Source organism: Miscanthus floridulus, chromosome 18 (assembly GCF_019320115.1).
Source record: "Miscanthus floridulus cultivar M001 chromosome 18, ASM1932011v1, whole genome shotgun sequence".
Lineage (NCBI taxonomy): Eukaryota > Viridiplantae > Streptophyta > Magnoliopsida > Poales > Poaceae > Miscanthus > Miscanthus floridulus.
This window is the reverse complement of record NC_089597.1, coordinates 36,195,734-36,219,780: the sequence shown is the minus strand read 5'-3', so window position 1 is coordinate 36,219,780 and position 24,047 is coordinate 36,195,734. Positions and strand designations below refer to the sequence as shown.

The 24,047-nt window shown below is 48.0% G+C and overlaps 1 protein-coding gene across 1 annotated transcript; it reads left to right on the top strand.

The window, feature by feature from the left end:
- Window positions 1-18,014: 18,014 nt before the first annotated feature.
- LOC136520532 (probable auxin efflux carrier component 1c) lies at window positions 18,015-21,204 on the top strand. Its single transcript, XM_066514084.1, has 6 exons — window positions 18,015-19,300; window positions 19,384-19,660; window positions 19,771-19,856; window positions 19,993-20,150; window positions 20,490-20,566; window positions 20,730-21,204. Exons 1-6 carry the CDS (start codon window positions 18,154-18,156, stop codon window positions 20,794-20,796), a joined length of 1,812 nt encoding a protein of 603 aa, XP_066370181.1. The 5' UTR covers window positions 18,015-18,153; the 3' UTR covers window positions 20,797-21,204.
- Window positions 21,205-24,047: the final 2,843 nt, after the last annotated feature.

Here is a 24,047-nt window from a genome sequence, read left to right as displayed (position 1 = left end):
AATCGATATTGTGTGTACCTCTGTAACCGTAGGATTGGGTAAGCTCCTTTACGTTTCTCCTTGCGGCACAGCAACGTAGACGCCAGTGCCGCGGTGTAGTAGGAGTAGTCCAGCGCGGTGGAGAGAAGTCCAGTGGCGCCGGCGGTGACCCTGCAGACGACGGCAGTGGTGGTGGCGAGCACATCCCGTCGCTGGCAGCACGCTTTAGGATCGGATTAGGGTTTCTCTTTCGGTGGGTGTGGCGGCTCCGGTCAACCTCGTAGTCCGAGCCCTCACCCCCATATTCCTTTTATGTGTGCCGTGCGACAGGGGCCCTCCAACCGAGTTAGGGTTGGGCTCCCCCGATCAGGGAGCAGAGATAGGGCCCAATAGGCCGTTGGGCCTATTGGTGGAGATCAACTAACATTCTCCCCCTTGATCTCATTCCATCTTTCACTTTCATATCATTTGCTTTTGCTCATTCCATTACAGATTAGCTCATAGAGCATGTCTCATCGTCACGGTCCATTGCCGATAGACTTAACAGCTACAACTCACTACTCTGTTCTGAAATAGATACTTATCTTTGGGCCTTCTTTTGTCCAGGAATATTTTAGGCTTTCCCTTAAACCCAAGCTAGCTACATGTTCTCTGAACACCATGTCCTCTGAACATGTTGGGTGGTAAGCCTTTTGTAAGCGGATCCGCGAGCATCCTTTCTGTTCTTATATGCTCAAGACTTATGACTTGATCCCGGACTTAATCTTTCACAACATAATACTCTATGTCAATGTGTTTGGCAGCACCACTTGACTTATGTTGTGAGCATACTGTACTGCCAGATTATAATCGTAGTATTACTTTAAGTGGTCTATAGATGTCGTCAACCACCTTCAAACCGGGTATGAACTTCGTTAGTTAGTTCACCTACCCGTTGCCTCATAACACGCTACAAACCGTCATATATTGTGGACGATGTAGTGACAGTTTGCTTTGAGCTTTTCCATGAAATAGCTCCTCTTTGCGAGATGATAGAGAATCCACGTCTGGATATGTATTCACTCTCGTATAATTAGAATCTGAATATCCCACTATGTGGAGTGAATCAGATCTTCTATATGTCATCATGAGGCATTTCGTTCCTTGCAAATAATGCAAGACTTTCTTTACTAATTTCAGTGTTCTATTCCAGAATTGCTCTGGAATCTGCCAAGTAAAACCCGGTAACAAATGCCAAGTCAGGGCGTGTACATACTTGAGCATGTTGCAAGCTTCCGACAGCTGAAGCATATGGAACCACTTTCACTTTATCAACTGAGCTCATATTGGTTCCTGGGGCATTGAAAATCCCCATATCTATCGCCCTTGACTATAGGAGCAGGTGAGGGACTACATTTCTGCATACTGAATTTCTTTAAGATCTTTTCTATGTATGCCTTTTGTGACAGTCCTTATACCCTTTTTCTTTTATCTTGGTGAATCTCGATCCCTAGAACGAACGAGGCTTCGCCAAGATCTTTTATATCAAATTTCTTTGTCTCCAGTAGTAGACTGACATCACTACTAGCAAGTAAGATATCATCTACATACAGGACAAGGAAGATAAATTTCCCATTCTTAAACTTTGCATAGACACAATTGTCCTCTACATTCTCTTTTAAAACCCAAAATTCTTTATTGACTGATCAAACTTCAAGTACCACCGTCTTGAAGCTTGCTTTAATCTATAAATAGATTTCTTTAAGCGGCATCCCATTTGTTCTTTTCCTTCCATGACAAAACCTTTCGGTTGTGCCATGTAAAGATTTTCCTTCAAGTCTCCGTTGAGAAATGCCGTCTTTACATCCATCTGATGTAATTTTCAATCGTAATGTGCCACTAATACCATTATGATTCTGAAGGAAACTTTACATGAGACTGGAGAAAAGGTCTCATTGTAATCAATTCCTTCTCTTTGCATATAGCCTTTCGCCACAAGTCGCGCTTTATATTTCTCTATATTCCTTTGAGAGCCAAGTTTTGTTCTGTAGACCCATTTACAGCCTACTGTTTTGACTCCTTTAGGAATTATTTCCAAGTCCCAAACTTTATTGACATTCATTGTTTTCATTTCATCTTCCATGGCCTCAAGCCACTTTGATGAATGATCACTTCTCATGGCCTCTTCAAATGAGGTGGGATCATCCTCCATTTGAAATTCCTCAGTGTTGTACACTTCATAATCAGCAGGAATAACTGATTTTCTAACTCTTTGAGACCTTCTAGGGGCCTTCACATTTAGCACATTTTCTGTTTGAGGCTTTTGTTGCTCCCCCTCATGTGTGGCAATTCATTCTATTGGACTCTGAAGAACAGGTTCCTCATTTTTCATTCATTGTTGCCACAGGTGGGATAACAATAGGTGCTGGCACCATAGTATCTAGCACTGTCGGTGCAGCTACAACAGGTAGTGAGAATTGGCTCATGAATCATTGGAGTGGGCGCTTACACCCGCTTCACTTCAAGGTTAATTTCTCGAGCTACCATGCTCCCCCTCATCAATTCGTCCTCTAGGAAGACAGCGTGTCTCGTTTCCACAAACTTTGTATGTCTCTCTGGACAGTAGAAAACGAAAACCTTTTGACTTTTCTGTGTAGCCAATAAAATAGCAACTTACTGTTTTGGGATATAACTTCCCAATGTTTGGGTTAAACACTTTAGCCTCAGCAGGGCTCCCCCACACACACGCAAGTGGTTAAGTGAGGGTATTCTTTCTGTCCACAACTCATACGGTGTTTTGAGCACCGACTTACTTGATACTCTTTTGAGAATATGAATGAGGTTTTTAACGCCTCCATCCACAGGCTCAACTGTAAGGTGGAGTAACTTATCATACTGTCCACCATATCCATTAGGGTACGATTGATTCTTTTAGCTACTTTATTCTGCTGAGGTTCACCCGGTATAGAATACTGGGCTACTATGCTATTCTTTTAGGGTATGCCGACCGTAGTACTCCTCCACGGTCAGACCTGACTATCTTAATCTTTAATATCTTAAATTTATCCAATATATCTTTTCTTTCTTTGATTGGATAAATATAGCCATAATGGGAGTAATCATCTGTGAATGTTATGAACGAATCATAACCATCCACACTCTTCACAGGAAAGCTGATCACAGATGTCTGCGTGAATAATCTATAAAATTCCTGCGCTTCTTTACATACTTTTTCTTTTATGCATTCTCTGCATTGTTCTAAATCTGAGAGCTCTAATGGAGGAAGAATATCATTCTTAGCTTGTCTTTCTATTCTCCCCCTCGAAATATGGCCTAAACGATAGTGCCATAATTTCGACAACACATCGTGAGCTCTCTTATGCCACTATTTCCAGAGTAACACTCTGTTACCAGCTGCTTTATCAGCTGAGTAGCATATGTCTTTGAAGTGTCAGTGAACTGACTCTTTATTCTATCGAGGTACTCGGTGACCATGTCACATTCTAGGATTAAGCCCACAATTACGGGTTCAATCATGTTCTTTATCACAGCCAAACATTTCTTGTTGGCAGTGATCCACTTTCTATGCTCAAAAGCCATAGGATATCTTTTGGGATTCAAAATCCCTTTCTTTAGTTGCCCAAGTGGCATCATTCTCTTTTGTCTCCCTCATCGGTGCCACAATCTCAGTGGAACACGGTGAGGTGACTACCCAGTCCACCTTAGACAGGATGAAAACCAGATCATAACTTTTCTTAACATAAAATTAACACCATTTGCATGCCTTGATTCCAACGTTGGTCAAAATCAAAACATACAACTATTCTTATACACTAATTCTACATCACCGTTGGGCAGAAATAGAATTAATGCATAAATCATTAACTTTCACAATTGTTCTTACACACTAATTCTACATCACCGTTGGGCAGAAGTAGAATTAATGCATAAATCATTAAAATTAACATCTGTTCTTATACACTAATTCTACATCACCGTTGGGCAGAAGTAGAATCAATGCATAAATCATTAAAATTAACATCTGTTCTTATACACTAATTCTACATCACCGTTGGGCAGAAGTAGAATCAATGCATAAATCATTAAAATTACGATATTGTCATTAACAACGTTGGTCAGAAAATAACAACATCATAATCCATGACAAATCTCTTTTTCTCCAATTAAATACCACATTGGTTCAAAATAACTGGAGAATAAACAATTTCTCTAGCTGTGGAAAAACTTTTTCTTTTTCTCCAAGTAAATAGCATGTTGGTTCAATATAACTGGAGAATATACTTTTCTTTAGCTGTGGGAAAACTCTCTTTTCCTTTAATTTTACCCACAGGGAAAATTTCTTTTTCTATTTTCTTTAATCCATTAATCAATTTCCAGGGAATAAACATTTTCTGGAAAATCTTTTCTTTTCTCCAGTTAAATATCATGTCGGTTCAAAATCACTGGAGGATGAACTTTTCTTTCGCAGCGGAAAACATATGCTCAATTTCTTGAATTTTACCCACAGGTAAAATACCTTTTTCTATTTTTCTTTTGAGCCAATTTGTATTTTCAATTTTCCAGGAAAAAGAAAAAACCGAAACTGGCTCTTGCTTTTCCTGTGTCGGCCCAAAATGGCAAGGCGGCCCACGGCCCACGGCCGTTTGCGCCCTTTCCCGCGCGCTCCCCCGCGCCCAGGCCGCAACCTGGGCCTGGGCCGGGAATTCGGCCTGGCGCGCGCACCCGCCTGGGCTGAAAGCCGGCCCGGTGAATCTACGCCGTCTGTCTGATCGGACGGTCGCGCGCGCGGATAGGGCGAACAAAAACCCCCCGCGGCCGCGCCCTCCAAAACCCTAACTCATTCTTTCTTCGCCGCTCTCTCTCTCTCTTTCTGCGCCGCTCTCTCCTCTCTCTCTTGCTCTCTCTTCTCAGCCGCATCGGAACCGAGCCAGACGAGAGCGAGTGGTGGAGCGAGGCGGGCATCCATGGCACCGCCGCCGGCCCCCTCGCCTGCGTGCGCGCTCCCCAGCGGGTGAGCGCGCCGCCGTCGAGCGGCCTGGCCGCGGTGACCCCTTTGCCGAGCCCGGCGAGCAGCAGCACCGGTTCGGCGGCCTTTCTTCTCCCGCGCCGGCGAAAGGCCGTCGCGGCTCTTCTTTTCCCGCGCCGGCGAGGGTGGATCCGTTCTAGGGTTAGGTTTAGGGTTCGTATGCCGACCCTGTTCTTTTCCCCTTTCTTTTCTGTTTTTCCTTTCTTTTCTTTGACATCCGAATGTATCTAGGGTTAAATTCTGTTTTCTTTTATTTCTCTTCTTTCTTTTGATTCGACCGATTCGGTTTTTCCCTTTGGAGTTCATCCGAATCGAATCGGGATCTAGGGTTAGGGTTCGATTCCAGCCCCTGTTCTTTTGCTCTTCTTTGGATTTTTCTTTTCTTTTCGGATTAAGGTTAATCCGAGACTGATTCTTTCCCTAGTTCCGAACTAGATCTGTTCAGTTCTTGGGTTAGGGTTCGGCTGGAGTGCCGAGAGCCCTCTCTGTTCTCTGATCCGAATGGATCTTGTTCTCTTTTCTTCTTCTTCTCTGATCCGAACACGGATCTTTTCTTTTCTTGCCGTGTCAGTGAGGCACTTTTCCCGCGCGGTGGCGGTGGCGACCGGGTTCCAGTGACATCCGTCACCCCCGGTCCCTTTTCTTTACTTTTTCCCGGTTAGGGTTAGGATTACACAGATGTACCCTGGCTCTGGTACCATTGTTAGAATCGATATTGTGTGTACCTCTGTAACCGTAGGATTGGGTAAGCTCCTTTACGTTTCTCCTTGCGGCACAGCAACGTAGACGCCAGTGCCGCGGTGTAGTAGGAGTAGTCCAGCGCGGTGGAGAGAAGTCCAGTGGCGCCGGCGGTGACCCTGCAGACGACGGCAGTGGTGGTGGCGAGCACATCCCGTCGCTGGCAGCACGCTTTAGGATCGGATTAGGGTTTCTCTTTCGGTGGGTGTGGCGGCTCCGGTCAACCTCGTAGTCCGAGCCCTCACCCCCACATTCCTTTTATGTGTGCCGTGCGACAGGGGCCCTCCAACCGAGTTAGGGTTGGGCTCCCCCGATCAGGGAGCAGAGATAGGGCCCAATAGGCCGTTGGGCCTATTGGTGGAGATCAACTAACATGCATAAGTGATTGAGTACATGTTGGACCCAATTTGGGTTGCTTCCCTATCATCACGCATTCAGGCCTGCCTCTCGCTCCAATATTTCCTCCAATCAACACCTAGGCAACAGCCCAATGTTTGGCACATATGAGTACATGAGATAGCATATTGTTTTCTTTTTTTGTGTGTGTGTATATATCTTTTCTGTACTGCTGCGCGCATTTGGATTTTTGTTTGGAAGGGGAGGACTGAGGACAACGAATGAAAACCTGTAACAGCTCGCTCTGCAGACACCGTTCCTGAAGTTGAGGACGGCCTTCCCAATAAAAGGCACAGTGACCTCCAATCCACTCCCAAGAATGTTGGCCCCGAATCACGGGATCCTGTCCACCTAGAGGACGACTGCTACCCTAAGCAACTCCCCTATGGCCCTATGGCTGGAGTAGGTCAAACCGTCCATGCCATGCCGTTAACAATCCTATCCTAGGCCTCGTTTACATCGTAAGTTTTTTCACTCTCTCTTTATCACATTAAATCTTTGGACACATGCATGGAGTATTAAATGTAGATAAAAAAATAACTAATTACACAGTTTGATTGTAAATTACGAGACGAATCTTTTGAGCCTAGTTAAACCATGATTGGACAATAATTGTCAAATACAAACGAATATGCTACAGTGCCCAATACTAATTCCTAACCTCAATCTAAACGAGCCCCCTAAGTAACCACTCCTGCAGTGGGCCGAAGTCGCACAGACAAACACCGCTAGCATCGTCAAGTCCCAACGGGTGGCCGGTGGGCACTGAAACTGCAGTAGCAGGAGGAGTCGCACCAGCAAACCGCCTTCGCCCAAATCATGGGTCACGAGGGGCGATCCGAATCTGCGGCCAGGGGCAGGGGGCGTGGGCACCGAGAGAGGAAGAGGATGAGGGAGCAGCCGATGCCGGCCGAGTTCCCAGGGGGATGGCGCATGGCATGAATTCCGACATGAAGATCGGTGTGCGCAGAACAACTGCTCGACAACCCAATCTCACCGCGGATCCTTCTTCATCTTGCATTCTTGCTTTGCTTGTGGGCCCACCGGGCCCTTTTGACTCCAAGTCCAAGGGTGCCGACGCCATTATATTATTCCACGAGTGCAGCTGCACGGTTCGGTTCATCATATGACTTAACAAGCATATCTGCACCGTGGTCCTGAGAACCTGATAATGTAACTCCAATGGTTTGTGTTTCCAATCAGCATCACCACAAAAGATCTACGTAAGTGATGGCCGAGGCTTGACCGGTCAAATTGATCAAGAATTGTTCAGGTCAAACCGGTCAAAACCCATGCTAGGTTAGGGCTGCTTAGCAGGGAATGAGGGCACCGGGCACATGCCTGTGTTCATGGGGAGCCATAAACAGCTCTCAGCTGCGCACATCGAGCTAAGAGGATAACGGGGGGGGGGGGGGGGGGGGGGGGGGGGGGGGGGTTATGAACACCAATGCTAGTTCGTTCTGACTGACCGGTGTCTAAGGGGGTGTTTGGTTACTATAGCAAAATTTTAGTCCCTGTCCCATCGGATGTTTGGACACATGCATGAAGTATTAAATATAGACGAAAAAAATAACTAATTGCATAGATTGTGGCTAATTTGCGAGACGAATTTTTTAAGCCTAACTAGTCCATGATTTGACAATGTTGTGCTACAGTAAATATGTGCTAATGGCGGATTAATTAGGCTTAATAAATTCGTCTCGTAAATTAGCCTCCATCTGTGTAATTAGTTTTATAATTAACTCATATTTAGTTCTTCTAAATAGCATCCGAACGTCCGATGTGACATGGACTAAAATTTAGTCCAGGAAACCAAACACCCCCTAAAACAAGTAAGAATCTAGAGGTAGTACATACTATGACATCAACATGATGAATTAATGAACGTGTTGTTTCTCATGGATAGAACAATAACACTAGGGCACTTGTTTCCAGGACATATTTTCAAGCCATTTGGCTTGGCTAAATGACCAGAGCATAGTTTTTCCTCCGTTCCAAATTATAAGACGTTTTGGATTTTCTAAGTACGTAGAATTTGATACGCACTTAGACATACACTATGTTTATACACATAGTAAAAGTAATGTACTTAAAAAAACAAAACGTCTTATAATTTAAAACGGAGTGATATTATTATTCATACTTTAAAACGTCACAGCGCACAAGCATTCTACTACAGATTTTACTTTTCTATCAAAGGAATTAGCAAGTACTCCATCCAGTCAAATGCTGAAAACAAGTCCAATATGCATTAGCAAAATAAGTTCCCGTGAACTGGCGATGTCTATGTAAGCAAAAATGGTGTGGAACCTTGACGAGCATTGGTGCACCATGTAATTAATAAAAATATAAACGGAGGGAGCATCGTATCTGGCGTCTGGCCAAACATATGTGCACGATCGAAGCACTCCACTGATCGCTCAGTGGCATCGGCTTCCATAATTCTGTCCCCGACATGCGCGCCCACGTCCACGTGGCCCCGACCCCATCGGTGCCCCCGACGCGTCCGTGGATGGGCTAGTCCCAGCTGCCCCCAGCCCCCGTGCATTGTCGCCTGGCCTCTGGGCCAACCAAGGCTCCCCTTTCCCGAGCTGTGCCTGCCTGGCCCTCCGATGCGCGCGGCCGTGTTGCGCTTTGGGAACGCACGCAAGGGTCCATGTCACTGAGAGGGTCCATTCCTCGTCGGCATCCAGGAGCGCGAGGCCGTGGCCATGAGGAGGAAGAGGGACAGATTGAGTCGACGACGTGTGGGCCTCATGTGTCACTGAGATGGAGGTTGCGTGTCAAAACCGCTCAACGTCGGTCAAAATAGCCTTATCTCCGTCCAGGTGCTAAAAGTTAACGGTTTTGACAGTTGGTGTACCGGTACTAGATGATTTTGTAGTTTATGGCTAAAAATAGACCGACACAGTAGTTGAGGAGTAAAAAGTAGACTTAATAATTTTCTATTCTATTCTATTCTATCTATTCTCGGCGAACATGAACATTCCCAACTTGTGGCGAGAGTCGAGGCAGTACGTGTCGAGTATGTACGCGTAAACAATCCAGCCCACGAGGCTTAAGAGAGATCCTGTCAGCGGATACGTGCAGGAGAATGCACGTACAGCCGTGACAAGTGGCAGAGTAGTAAAACTATATTTTTTTTTTCAAGTGTTGCGAGGCAAAAATTCCTTGAAGCAATACGCTGTGATCTTTGGAGAGATGCCAAGTTAAAATGAGCAACAACGCATAGTCAGATATACTTAGAATACTCCTACTTAGAATTGGACCGATGTGAGTGGCAGTAATGATACTGCTAGTGGGCACACCAATCAGCGCCCTGTTCGTTTGGGCTTGTTTGGCTAATAAGTCATGGTTGAAAGTATTGTTGACTAATTTAGTGTGAGAGAAAAATAATGTTCGTTGGCTGAAAAAATACGACTTCCTGAAATCGGTAGCTCGATCTCACCTTTCATTTTATTTCTCAAGTAAGCTCTCCAGTTTGATATTGCACAGCAACAGCATGGCCAATATATTTATTACTGGCATCTGAATCTCTAATGGACCCAAGGATATTGATGCTCACTCAAAGCAGGCGATCCATCTTTTCGCCAACAGATGAGCAGAGCAGCGAGGCCGCCAGGCGCCAGCGCTGCAGGATCACCCAAGGCAAGCATGCATGCATACAGGCACTCACTTCGCTTCACTTCAATTGCTCTGGAAACCCAGAAGCAGTCATGCACTCCCGGAATATGCCATCATGTGGGCCGCGTGCCCCATCCGCTACACCACACACGCTAGGGCCTTGTTTAGATGCCACCAAAATTCCAAGTTTTTTCACTTTCTCTCCGTCACATCAATTTTTAGCCGCTTGTATGGAGTATTAAATATAGATAAAAAAAATAACTAATTACACAGTTTAGTTGGAAATTACGAGATGAATCTTTTGAGCCTAGTTGGTCCACGATTGGACAATATTTGTTAAATAAGACGAAAGTGGTACTATTCATCGGGTTGAAATTTTTTCAGCATCTAAACGAGGCCTAGGTAGAGCCTGCCCCCGCTGAATTTTTGCTTCCAAACAGGTGGAACAGTTGAATTAATTCCGGGAAACAAGCTTTGGACGGGAGCTCATCTTGGGAGCTATAGCCAAATCCCACATTTTGTGGTGGTACAGTTTCGTGACGCGCCAAAATGTGCCATTAGGACGGACATGGCTTTACGCAAAGGGGATTCTACTTAAGGCAAGAACATGGCTTAATGATCTGCTGCCCTCATAAAGCAGGGTGAGGTCGTGAGGATGCATGAGAACATTTGGAATCTTGCATTGACAAATGCTGCTGTAGTTGTTTTCTCTGCTCATCCGGCCCCCCAAAAAGGCTTAGGGCGTCCGCAATGGAGCTGGCGATTTCGCTAGTTGAGCTGGCTTCGGAGAGAATAAAAAACAAAAAAAAAACCTGGACACTCTGAGCAGAAGCTGTGTGCGGGTCCGGAGGAGCAGACACTGTTGAATTCTTCGGGAGGTGTGCGAGATATGCGACGAGCAACTCGCTAGCTAGGGCCTTGTTTAGATGCACACCAAATTTCAAGTTTTTTCACTCTCTCTCCATCACATCAATTTTTAACCGCTTGCATGGAGTATTAAATGTAGGTAAAAAAAATAACTAATTACACAGTTTAGTTGGAAATCACGAGATGAATCTTTTGAGCCTAGTTGGTCTACGATTGGACAATATTTGCCAAATAAGACAAAAGTGGTACTATTCATCGAGTTGCAAAAATTTGCAAAGAGAACAAGGCCTAGCTGTATTTTAATGGTATCTCTCATCCACGTCGAAGACTAGCCGGCCAAATCGCTGGCCGCTGGGGACGCCCTTAGCTTAGCAAGGCAGCAGAGCAAGCCTTTCTTCTCTCATCATCGTTGCCCCCGAAATTTTTACTTTTTAACCCTTTTTTTAAGTTTTTCATAAATACGTCCCGACAGAAAGATTTTAGGACCCTTAGCTCGGCGCCATCGATGCTGGCACCGAGCTAACACATCTCGGCACCAGCGTCCCTGGCGCCGAGCTTCTGGGCTCGATGCTGACATGGCGCTGATTTGGCAGGCATTTCGGCGCCGTCTACTCTGGCGCCGAGCTTGGCGCCAGGACATATGGCGCCGAGCGTGGGGTGAGCGCTGGCAGTGGCAAGACGCTGCGGAGCGCTCGGAGCAGGCACGACGGCGACCCAACGATGGAAAGGCAAAAGGCCGATTGCAGCTGCACGCATGGTCATGGGGCATGCGGAGTAGACAGCGTGACACACGGCCTTGGTTGGTCCAGCCTCGAGCGCGCATTCGGATCGGACATCCGGCTCCCGTCCAAGCGCCGCGAGACAAACCACCCCGCTATGCATGTCGGAGCCAGGGCCCTCACTCGCTGCCCGGGGTGCCGGGGAGGGCTGCAGATGCCTGCATCGCGGGCCTTTGGCCTTGCAGGCTTGCACAGCAGGACTGGACGGTGAGTACTGACGGACAGCGACGTTACCCGTCCGTCCGTCGTCCCTCGAAGTACAGCGGCGCGTGAAAGCTTTGAGCAGGCCAAGGGAGAGAGCCATGAGCCTACAGATGACAGGATGAGTACTCCTACTAGTACTAGACTAGAGAAAGATGATGGAGGCGGAGTAGAGAGGAAGAGGTACTCTCTCCGTTCTAAACTATCTTGTCGTTTTCGTCTTTTCGAGAAACTAACTTTGATAAAAAAAATATATTAAAAAATATTAATATCTATGGTACATAATTAGTATCATTTGAAAATATTCTTGAATCTAGTTTTTTTAATAAATATATTTGAAGATACAAATGTTGCACGTATTTTGTACAAATCGAGTTCAACTCGCGGCACGGAAACAAAAAGCGACAAATAATTTGAATCAGAGGAGCAAAGTACTGTTTTCACGTATTACAGCGGCTAATATAAAAATAATACTCTACTATACAGTCTACTAGACATATGAATGCAAGTAGTCATCCACGTCTTCCTTTTAAATTTTTAACAATTCCAGTGCCAGTACTGCGCTGCGCAGGCGGCTTCTGCGGCAGGCGGCAAGGGGAGCTTTGAGCTTTTCCTTGCCCTTGCACCCTTTCGCGGGCAGGTAGGCAACAGGGCTAGGTGTAGCCACCACCTTGACATGTGACATGCGCTATCAGACTGAGAGACTGCCCAGGGCTCGCTGCCATGTCTCTGTCACTGCTTCGTGCCGGTCCCGAGTGCTCCTAGCGTCTTGCCACTGCCCGCGCTCACCTCACGCTCGGCGCCAGAGTCGACGGCGCCGAGATGCCAGCGCTCACCTCACGCTCGGCGCCAGAGTCGACGGCGCCGAGATACCTGCCAAATCAACGCCACATCAGCATCGAGTCCAGGAGCTCGCACGGCAGGGACGCTGGCGCCGAGACGTGTTAGCTCGGCGCCAGCATCGATGGCGCCGATCTAAGGGTCTAGATTCTGAAATCTTTCTTCCAGGGGTCTATTTGTGAAAAACTTTCAAAAAAAAACTAAAAAGTAAAAAATTCGGTGGTTGCCCCCTCCTTTTCTTGCATTGCATTCCCTACTTTAATGATTTCTCCTAGGTAGGGCCCCTCAAACAACTCATCTTGCAAATGCTAGCTAAATATCTACGTTTTTGTTTTCTAAGAAACAACCGGGACTAAATATATATTAAAAAATTAATATTTATGGTACATAATTAGTACCATTGGAAAGATCTTTGAATCTAGTTTTTAATAAATTTATTTGGATATACAAATGTTGCACATATTTTTTATAAATCGAGTCAAACTTACGACATGCACAACAATGACGATAGTTATTTAGGGATGAAGGGAGTATATAGACGCGTATTAGTTGTTATACAAGACTGAAGCATAGTTTCTTGTATTAGAAAGTCATTTAAATTTTGCACTTCGCGATTATCGACGGGCCTCTTAAGCTGCTTTTTTTTCCTTTGCTGATGACGGCGGCAAACCAAACCCTCAATATACAAGACTGCTTTTTTTTCCTTTGTCCCGTTCACTGGTCTGAATCTTGGCTGAAACTGGCTGAAAAACACTGTTCTGGCTGAATTGTTGTGAGAGAAAAATATTGTTCCGGCTGAAAAAACAAGCCGAATATGGGGTAAGCCGAACGGGGCCAATGTGAGGTTTCGTAGGGTTTCTCACCAAGGATGTTGTAGAAGCAGCAACGAGGACGACGAAACTGCAAAGGTTTGTCATTGTGAGACGCGGTTGATTGGATATGCATTGCTTTACCTCGGCTAGATCTACTACTCGTACTAACTAGTACAGTGTCCGTGCTAATGTCATAGCTTCATTTCACATGAAAACAACCAAACAAAGATATTTTTTCTATAGTTTTTGCCGTGTAATTGTAGTACTCCTACTATTCGTAAAGAGTTTGTCTACCCAACAACCATGTGTTTTATGCAGTTTCAACACATGAATTTTTTTGCACCATAGAATTAAGATCCAACAGCCTCCATCATTCTTCTACCTCCAGCCTTCTTCTACATCCAGACAATTATAAATCACAAGATCATAGATCCACAGATCACAAGAAACAAATTTTTTTCTATGCAAGGACAAAAGGACAAATCGGTAAAACACATGTGTTACGTAGCGCATTTGCTCCTGCTGGGCCGCGTACGTACGGGCCCCGGCGCTCTGCCGTCGCCGCCAGCCCGGTCGAGGGTGACCGATCACACACGCCTCTTGCTGGATTTTCACCTGGGCTGCCGCCTGTCGACACGGTTCAGTGGGGGACGGGGCGTGACAAAAGAGAGAGAGGGACAAAAAAAAATTCATATGTTTTTTTTTATGTCAAAATACATGTGTGTTGTATAGCATTTCTGAGTGGTAAAAAGCAGAAGCATTGCTAGACGATGCTGAACATTTGCAATAATCCTACTCTAAATTATATTATTCGTTCAGCCCCATTCTCATGTGAGATTTACGGAGACAAACATGCGCAAAAGCCTGCCACACAACGCAACCCTAAACTTTTTGGTGTGGGTATATTCCTGGACCTCCTTCCTTCCCCTACCTTTTCTTTCATCCGTGCTAAAAGTGCAGCTAAAACGAAGCTCCTCCCTCAAACCCACGATAAACAACTGCAGAATACTACTGCACTCCAGCGGGACCACAAACATAGAAAACTTCGGTGCCCATCTGCCCGTGTGTGTGTGTGTGTGCGCCGACTGAGCAAGCTTTTTGAGCCGAGGTGCCAAAAGGTTTTCTAACGGTGCACCACGCCACCACACCAGACCCACCAGATACCACAACAGGCCACGGCCGACTGCCCCATTTCCCCGCTCTTTCCATGCTTCGCGCCGCGGGCAGCCTATGATTAAGGATGGTAGCGGAATGTACCCGTCGGGTATCGTTGGAACGTTCTTTTTTTCACTACGGAGAATTTATCTTGTCTTCGTCCCGGTTAACTGTCTCGGATATAGATTCTTACCCATCCCGTATCTGTCGGGCATCGATCGGGTAACAGATATCCGACGGGTACTACATACCCGATAAACAAGGACACTTGGAGTCGTAGCTTTGCAATCGGAGACGTTTCTTCTTCACCCGGTATAAGTGTTGAAGTCTCGGAGATACCGAGGAGAAGGAGCGATGTTGCAAGGAGGACGAGCAAAGGTGGCAGAGAGACCGAACTGAGAAAACAAGGGGCACGAGCGCTCGTGAGGCAGACGTGCTTGTGCTGCTGGCGGAGATGGTGAGGAAAAATTGAACTATGGTTCCTAGAACACACAAACTATATATATGATTGTTCACATTTGGACCAAAATACCTATGTTGAGGTTTTTTGGGCCTAATACTCGCATGACAGCTCAAATAGTCGGGTTCCCTAACGGGTAACGGAGACGGATAAACAGGGAACGTTCTCGTACCCGCTATATCCGTCGGGGATGGATTTTTACCCATTTAGATGTCCACGGGTAAAGATATAGGCCCCGTTCGCTGGTCTGAAACTTGGCTGAAACTGGCTGAAAAACACTGTTCCGGCTGAATTGTTGTGAGAGAAAAACACTGTTCTGGCTGAAAAAAGAAGCCGAACAAGCCATTTTTAAGACAAGCGAACGGGGCCATAATCCTATTCTCACCCCTAATGGATCAAATACCCCTCGGGTATCGCGTACCTATGCGCGCGCGCGCGAACGGGCATCAGAGTGTGTCACCGCGCGCCACGCCACGCCACGCCAGACCGCCCGAGCGCAGCTGCGCCGGAGCGCGGACGTAAAAAACGCGCCCCCATTTGCCATTGCCACCCATGTCTGGCCCGCTTTTCTTGCGTTCGCGCGCCTGGAAACGGGAGTAGCGCGACGCGACGGCAGGCAGCTCTGAGCGGACAGCGGAGGGCGCAGGGAGCGCAGCGCCCGACGCGGGGCTCGGCGGCACGGCGGGCGGCCTGCTGCAACCTGCTCCTGCAGCTGGGAGCCTTTGATTATTCGGGGGTTTTTTGGAGTCGCCCCGCAGCTTTTTGGTTGCGCTGTCGGCGTTCCGGCGTGCCATGGCGTGGGAGCCGTACAGGAGTCGTGTGCTCCTCCACTGCCAAATTCTTTTCAACGGATCGATTGCTGGCTTACTGCGTGGAGCAGTTTGGTAGCTAGCGCTCATGGGTACGTTTGGTACCGCTCCATGAGACCATGAACAGTCCCGCGTGCGTGATAACCCGAGGCTCCCTCGTTGTCCCGCTCCATTTGAAAAGCTTTAGGAAATGCATTCAGAGAAGCGTGGAAAAAGAATGGAAACTGAAAATAACGGTTTCCTTCGTTCGGCTCAGTATTGCTCTAGGCCAACATGCGGCCGTGGTCTGATTTGTCTAGGAACACCCAGCGCAAAACGGCCAGCCAAGAGAAAAAACGAAAGAAAGTAAAGTAAATATGATAAAAAAAAACCCTTAGGTTTACCGGACAAAAAAAAGAGAAAGGAATAGAAAGATCCCTTAGGTCAGCAAGCCAAGAAAAAAAAGTATTATAATCATTTTATTTTTCAATAACCACGAAAAGTTGTTTTAACAAATTTTTTTTTTCTAAAATAGCTTCATCTCTACCATAGAGCTGCTCCACCAGTTGAAGCAAAAAAGAATGTTCCATGAATGAAGCATGATAACTAGTCTTACTGTTAGTGCATATTACCTAGCGATTGCCGCCCTGTTCACTTGAGTTTATCAGCCAGAATCGGCACTACATTAGCAACAGCCGCAAAAATCATCAGCTGAACAGCACCACATTACCATGATGTATGTTTCATATTAAGTTCTCAAACGTGCTATACGATATATAAAGAAAAGAAACAATAAAACACTTATGACTCTTTAGGACGTAGAAATTTCATAGGAATCAACTCATTTTTATAGGGAAAACACAAGAAATATGAAAAATTCCTGCATTCTAACACTTGATGATCCTTCTCTTCCACTTCAACAAGCCACTTGATATCATTCGTTGATATCAACAAGCCACTTGATATCAACTCTTTGGCTTGTACTTAAAAAATGACACAAATCACTTCATAACTTCGTATGGCCTTTATAATCCATCGGCCCAAGCCTTACTCACTCTTCACCCCTTGGTCCATCAGCATCAAGCTCCCTACTCACGCTTCACCGCTACAACAATCCATCGTACTCAAGCCCATAGCTTTTCCTTCACCTTGCATGGTCCATCGCAGTCGGGTCTTGCTTGACTTTCAACATCTTGGCATACAAGACTACTTTGTACTTCATATACTCAATGATCTTCACTTGGATTATCATCTTGATCTCATTAATTCCTCACTAGTTGAACCTTTCATCACATACAGATGTGCCATCTCCACTCCACGGCTTCATGTAGCTCAACTAGCTTGTGGACCAAGCTAGCTTACAACTCACTCGTTAAAGCGTTTATCCAACGTTGTATCAAAACCAAACAAAGACCTCTCTAGAAGACCCGTCGGGGAGGGAGGACATTAGAAATGTCATAGGATTGGCCACCTAAAACATCAACAAATATCATTGAGAGACCTATTGGACAGTAGGGGTTAGAAAAGTTTGAGGTTAAAGAAAGAGCATAAAGTGTAGTAGATTGATTTTGATCGATTGGATAACTTAATTGGTCATGATCCTCTCATATATATAAAGTGGATGGTATTATCCCAGTAGGACATGTATCACACACGTAATCTGCAAGTTTTCCGTGAGACCAGATGAGTTTTCATTGAAGAAAACTCGAAACCTCCTCGGATAGCCTGGGCTGGTTTCTTCTGTTCCCCACACAATCACCAGCAAACACCATCCTGGACCGGTTTCTAAACAGGTCCGTTTTCTACAAACTTTGTAATTTTGACCCAAATTGAACCCCTTTCATTTGCATTTGATTTTTCAATTCGACTTTTGACTTCCAGATTTCACTAGCTCCGGCTGTCTTTTATCCAATGGTTTATGGTGACTGATCTCAATGGCCGGCAAATACTCCCTCCCTCTCATAATAGAAGTCATTATGGGATGCGTGCAGGTCAAACTTTTTCAACTTTGACTAGGTTTGTAGAAAATATGTGTAACATTTATATCTTTAAATAAATTTATTATGAAAGCATATTCAACAATCTATCTGATGATACTAATTATGTATTATAAATACTAATATTTTTTATATATAATTAGTTAAAGTTAAAAAAATACCGATTTATTAGGAGGACCTGTGTTTCCGGAAAGGGGAGTGCGTGCAGATTTTCTCCTACCGTTGCCCCTCGCGTCCTGACTCCTGAGTTCCTCACCTCCCCCCTCGTGTCGGGGAGTGTGCAGTGCACATCTGATGTGTATAAATAATCACACGCACCTATGCCCCCTCCCCCCTCCAGCGTGCCTCCACCACTCCACGGCTCCACCCCACTCATCACACTCTCCCACCACACCACCGGCGCCATAAAGTGCGTTCCCGGCTGCACGCACGTCGAGGAGCTAGCAGCTCGCAAGTGTTTCTTGTCGCGGCGGCGGCGACGCGTCGGCAAGATGATCACGGGCACGGACTTCTACCACGTGATGACGGCCATGGTGCCGCTGTACGTCGCCATGATCCTGGCGTACGGCTCCGTGAGGTGGTGGCGCATCTTCACGCCGGACCAGTGCTCGGGGATCAACCGCTTCGTGGCGCTCTTCGCGGTGCCGCTTCTCTCGTTCCACTTCATCTCCACCAACAATCCCTACACCATGAACCTCCGGTTCATCGCCGCCGACACGCTGCAGAAGCTGATCGTGCTGGCGCTGCTCACCGCCTGGAGCTACCTCTCCCGGCGGGGCTGCCTGGAGTGGACCATCACGCTCTTCTCCCTGTCCACGCTGCCCAACACGCTGGTGATGGGCATCCCGCTGCTCAAGGGCATGTACGGCGACTTCTCCGGCAGCCTGATGGTGCAGATCGTGGTGCTCCAGTGCATCATCTGGTACACGCTGATGCTCTTCATGTTCGAGTACCGCGGCGCCAGGATCCTCATCACGGAGCAGTTCCCGGACACGGCGGGCGCCATCGCGTCCATCGTGGTGGACCCCGACGTGGTGTCGCTGGACGGGCGCAACGACGCCATCGAGACGGAGGCCGAGGTGAAGGAGGACGGCAAGATACACGTGACGGTGCGCCGCTCCAACGCATCGCGCTCCGACATCTACTCCCGGCGGTCCATTGGGTTCTCCAGCACCACGCCGCGGCCCAGCAACCTGACCAACGCCGAGATCTACTCGCTGCAGTCGTCGCGGAACCCCACGCCGCGGGGCTCCAGCTTCAACCACACCGACTTCTACTCCATGGTCGGCCGCAGCTCCAACTTCGCCGCCGGGGACGCGTTCGGGCTGCGCACCGGCGCCACGCCCAGGCCGTCCAACTACGAGGAGGACGCGCAGGGCGGCAAGGCTGCGAACAAGTACGGCGGCCAGTACCCGGCGCCCAACCCGGCCATGGCGGCGCAGCCCATGCCCACCAAGGGTCTCAAGAAGGCGGCGGCCAATGGGCAGGCCAAGGGCGAGGACGGCAAGGACCTGCACATGTTCGTCTGGAGCTCCAGCGCGTCGCCCGTGTCCGACGTGTTCGGCAATGGCGCCGCGGAGTACAACGACGCCGCCGCCGTCAAGGAGGTCCGCATGGCCGTCGCCTCCCCGCGCAAAGGTAGCGACGACCTCCTACTTGTTGGCTGCGCTGCATGCTCAGATAAATAAACTTGTTCTGTTCTTGTTGGATGTTTTAATTAGTTGCGGCGGACGGGAGGAAGGAGCGGGGCGAGGACTTCACAGAGCGGGACGACTTCAGCTTCGGGAACAGGGGCGCGGTGGAGAGGGACGCGGAAGCCGGCGACGAGAAGGCGGCGGCGGTGCAGGGAAATGCCGGCGGCGTGGCGGCGCCCGCGGCGATGCCACCGACGAGCGTAATGACGCGGCTCATCCTCATCATGGTGTGGCGCAAGCTGATCCGCAACCCCAACACCTACTCCAGCCTCATCGGCCTCATCTGGTCGCTCGTCTGCTTCAGGTAATTCGGCATCACCGGCGGCGTGAGTGATTTCAATGTGCGTTCGATCTTTCCCTCACTAACTAATCTGTTTCGTTTCTCGATGTCGTCTTTGCTCGGCGGGCGGACAGGTGGAACTTCGAGATGCCGGCGATCATCCTCAAGTCCATCTCGATCCTCTCCGACGCCGGGCTCGGCATGGCCATGTTCAGTCTCGGTCCGTGGATCTGAAAACCCTCTCTCTGCCCTGCCTCGTCCTCTCTGCACCTGGACGCCACCTATGGAACACTGAATCTTGCTTGTACCGAGTGCATAACTGACACCGTGTGACGTCGCTTCCTCCGTGCATGCAGGGCTGTTCATGGCGCTGCAGCCACGGATCATCGCGTGCGGGAACAAGGTGGCCACGTTCGCCATGGCCGTGCGGTTCCTGACCGGCCCGGCCGTCATGGCCGCCGCCTCCCTGGCCGTCGGCCTCCGCGGCACGCTCCTCCATGTCGCCATCGTCCAGGTAAACAAAACCTTCACGACCGACCAAGACCAACCAACCGCACAAACAAACCAAACCACAGGCAGGCAGCAGGCATGCCACTGACAAGGACTGCCTTTTGAAAACAAAAAACAAAAAAATTCCAAACAGCGGCAAAGTGGCCGGCCGGGCATGCCGATCGATATGCCCCCTGTGCCGGTAAAGCGCGGCACAGCCGCCCTTTCGCTTTTGGACTTTGCACGCACGCACAACACAAACGCCGGCTGAAACGCCGTCGATCGCCTTTTTTTTTCCCCCCCGCCTCTGAGATCTGACTGACGTTCGTTTTGTTTACCGACGACGCACGCATCTGCATCGCAGGCCGCGCTGCCGCAGGGCATTGTCCCCTTCGTCTTCGCCAAGGAGTACGGCGTGCACCCTGACATCCTCAGCACGGCGTAAGCACACGCACCTCAGCTTTGTGTTCCATCCATGAATCGATCCAGCTGAGCTAGCACTAGCAGCAGAGGCGCCGAGATTCTCGGGTCTCCCCGCTTTGCCTCTGCCTGCCTCAGGGTTTTGTCTCACCTGCTGTTGGCTTTGCTTTATTTGTGGTTGCAGAGTCATCTTCGGCATGCTCATCGCGCTGCCCATCACGCTGGTGTACTACATCCTGATTGGGCTGTGAAAAAGCCAGACAAGCTGTTCGTTCTCGCAGTCGCAGGCCAGCCACAGCTCAGCGATGCCGGATGGATGGAGCAGGAAGGAGACAGACGAGGGGACAAGAGAACTGCAGCGACTGCGCGTACGTGCAGGGGAGGGGGCAGGGAGGAGGTTAATTCGTAGGAGTATTAGTTCTTAGGTGTAGAGATCATGCATGGAAGGTGGTTAGAGCAAACAAAATGTTTAGGACAAGAGCTCCAAGGCCATCATATGCAAAAGCCTTGGGATGACGACAGTTTGCCAAGCATCCGGTTGCTAAGGTTACGAGGTTGGTTTGGGTGTGTTAGGGAGTTGTTAATCATGTGGAGGGCTTTCCATGGATAGTTGGGCTAAGCCATGCCTTATGAAATGGATGCATGTCACTTTGATGGAATGGAATGCTAGGGCTCTCGTTCATCATCTAGGGTATACTACTTTGGATTGGCAACGTGTTTCTACTTCAGTACTTCTTTAACATTATCTGACATCAAAACGGTGGAGTAGGGGTAATTTGGTCTCTAATCATTGGAGAACAAACCTTTGAGTTCTGCAATTGTACTAGGCCTATTGTGCTTAGAATTTGAAAATAAAGCCAGCCGACGGGAAGAAAAATAAACTGAATAAAATGCACATCATATAACCAAAGTTCATGATCATTTGTACAAGTTTTTTTTTTTTTTTTGGGGGGGGGGGGGGGGGGGGGGGGGGGGGGGGGGGGTGGTATATGTGTTTTATTTTTCTGAACTAGTAAAACATTTAGTATATTCGTGTTATTGTACCACAACTTGAGTCTTGTTCGCCTTGTCTCGGGCCTAGCTAGCAGCTCCGACTTACCATTGTTCCTTTGGAACAAAGCACACCGAGTCACTGACCACAATATGCCGAGTTCCATGTTAATGTTCAACGCAATTGGAATATGACCACAAATAGATTGTTCTTTTTGTCATTGACAAAAGAATATATATCTAAATTGCGGCGCAGCGAGCTTAATTGTCTACTGAGAGAGCGCTACTGCAGCAGCAGAGTGGAGCCAATTGATCTCTGAATGATTCAGTGTGAACGTGCGCGGTGGACTGCGTTGCTGAGAATTGTTGCGAGGATATGTACTAATCAGTCGCCGACCGATTTCTCGGTCAATGAACTAATCAATCGTTCTTGTTCGTCTTATATCTTTTCATAGGATAAGTGGACACAAGTTATTGCAAAACTGTCACTGAAGCTATTTTTATCAAACGGTTTTCAAACGGATCCAACTCCACCGTGAGAGAATCCGGAGCCACTAATCTGCTTACAAGCGCAATGTAAATTCTAAGTGCGGTGGCGCGAAAGACTTATGTATTTCGAACCCATTCAGCCCTCCTGGGCAAACTAATATTGAAATGAAGCAGGTGTGTGTGTGTGTGTGTGTGTGTGTGTGGGGGGGGGGGGGGGGGGGGGGGGGGTTTGCCGGAAACCTTTTTTTTTTTCTTGAACCCTTAAGAGGAGCCGGTACTCCACTAGAAGTACCCCGTATGCAGCAGTTTAGGAACAGCCCAGCCCAGGTACCGTGGAACAGGTGCCCAGCACTACACGGGACGGGAATATGGGATTCGACGTGGACCGGTGAGGCGTATCCAACGACACGCAGGGCCCTCGCTGGGGAATCGAATCGAGTACCCTTGTCGTCGGACGGACCTGGAGACGGCGGTTGGTACAACAAATTAATCGATGTTGGATAAGTATCAGTACTAACAAATACTTTTTGTCTCCCCTGAAGTTAATTAGAAGCGTTTTTCAGGTAATCAATCATCATCTTCCTGCTACGCATTAACAACTCTCTCTCGCTGGGGTTTCGTACGTAGTTTAGGTACTACAGTACGTACGCAGCGCAGCAATTCATGGAACGCTGTCTGCCGGTATGCATGTACGATGACTGTTGACTGATGAGGAGAGGAGACATGTATGTACGTGACACACTTTGTTTATCAACTAACCGCAGGGCGAATGATGTGTTCTCCGAAAAGATAATGAAAACAGTGGGAAGCGCGCGCGCAATGATTCCTCATAAGAATGGGGGAAAAGTTTGGCACTAGCAGCACGTTTGAGCAAAAGTGCGTGCCCTGGCCGCAGATTTAAAAACAAAATGAGAGCGTAACCGTCACTCCGGCCGTCCGATCTTTGATCCTACGGCACATGTTGCTTGAATATGCTTATGTCCATAGCATCTTCTTGTAGCTTCTGTCGCTTCCGCTTCTACTCAACACCAAAAATATATCCGGCTTCCGATTCACAGCACACACTCCTCTCTCTCGTCCCTCTCCCTCTCTCTTGGCTAGGGCGGGCCCCGTCGCGCGCGTCCCGGCGGCGGCGTGGTGGCTCGGCACGCCCCCCCGGTGCGGCAGCCATGGCATGGGCGGGCCACGACGCGGGCACGCTCCAGCGACGGCCGGCGGCGCAAGGCGACCGCGCCTGCCTCTCCCACCTCCCTCCTCTCTCGTTGCTCCGGGCACGGTGCGAGGGTGCTCCTCGGGGTAAACGGGTGTCGGCCTTTGCTGGGGTCGATCAGGGGCCTCCACGACCGGATCCAGGACCTCCATGGACGGATCCGTTTGTTCCCCTATCGGATCTGGCCTGAAGGCGTCCTCTCGCAGCGTCCAACGTCGAGGGATGCGGCATGGGGGCGTCCTGCTGATGTGTGCTTGGTGCATGGTGTTTATAGACTGCAGTTGCGTTTACCGAATTTACGTGTGTCCTTAGGAGCCACTGTTACTGATTTTCAGGTCACTGTGCGGAAGGGGTTATTAGGTGCTGCTTGCTGGATTTTGTAGCTATTGCTGCCCTCTCTTCTGTGCATATGCAGTAGTAGCATGTTGCCAATGTAAGTTGTCTTTATCTTGCATACGTTTGGCATGGTTGTTTACTTTAGAAGTAGTAAATTTAATGAACCAAGGAATGGTCTCCAGGTCCATGTGATTTGAAACATGATTTTTTATTGTAGTGAGGTGTGTGACATTACGTGCAATTATTGAAACAAAAAAGAGGTAATGTGTTAAACAGCTTCGAAGTGCATAGTTCATATGGAGTGAAAATGATGGCATGTGTATTCTGGAATTTCTTTTGGGTACTTTGTAGGTCTCAAGATTGATTTTTTTCATGGCCACAATGGCCATTGCTAGATTATCAATTTAGACTTACCATTATGCAGGTGTGCAAGATTAGCATGATTAGCACTGCTGCGGCAAGGAGCTCCTACCGCGC

Bases quoted from the DNA above. Each gene is read 5' to 3' on its own strand.
- LOC136520532 (XM_066514084.1), top strand. From the start codon at position 18,154: ATGATCACGGGCACGGACTTCTACCACGTGATGACGGCCATGGTGCCG. The intron at 19,661-19,770 runs GTAATTCGGCAT...GCGGGCGGACAG, and splicing joins TGGTCGCTCGTCTGCTTCAG to GTGGAACTTCGAGATGCCGG. The intron at 20,567-20,729 runs GTAAGCACACGC...TTGTGGTTGCAG, and splicing joins CCTGACATCCTCAGCACGGC to AGTCATCTTCGGCATGCTCA.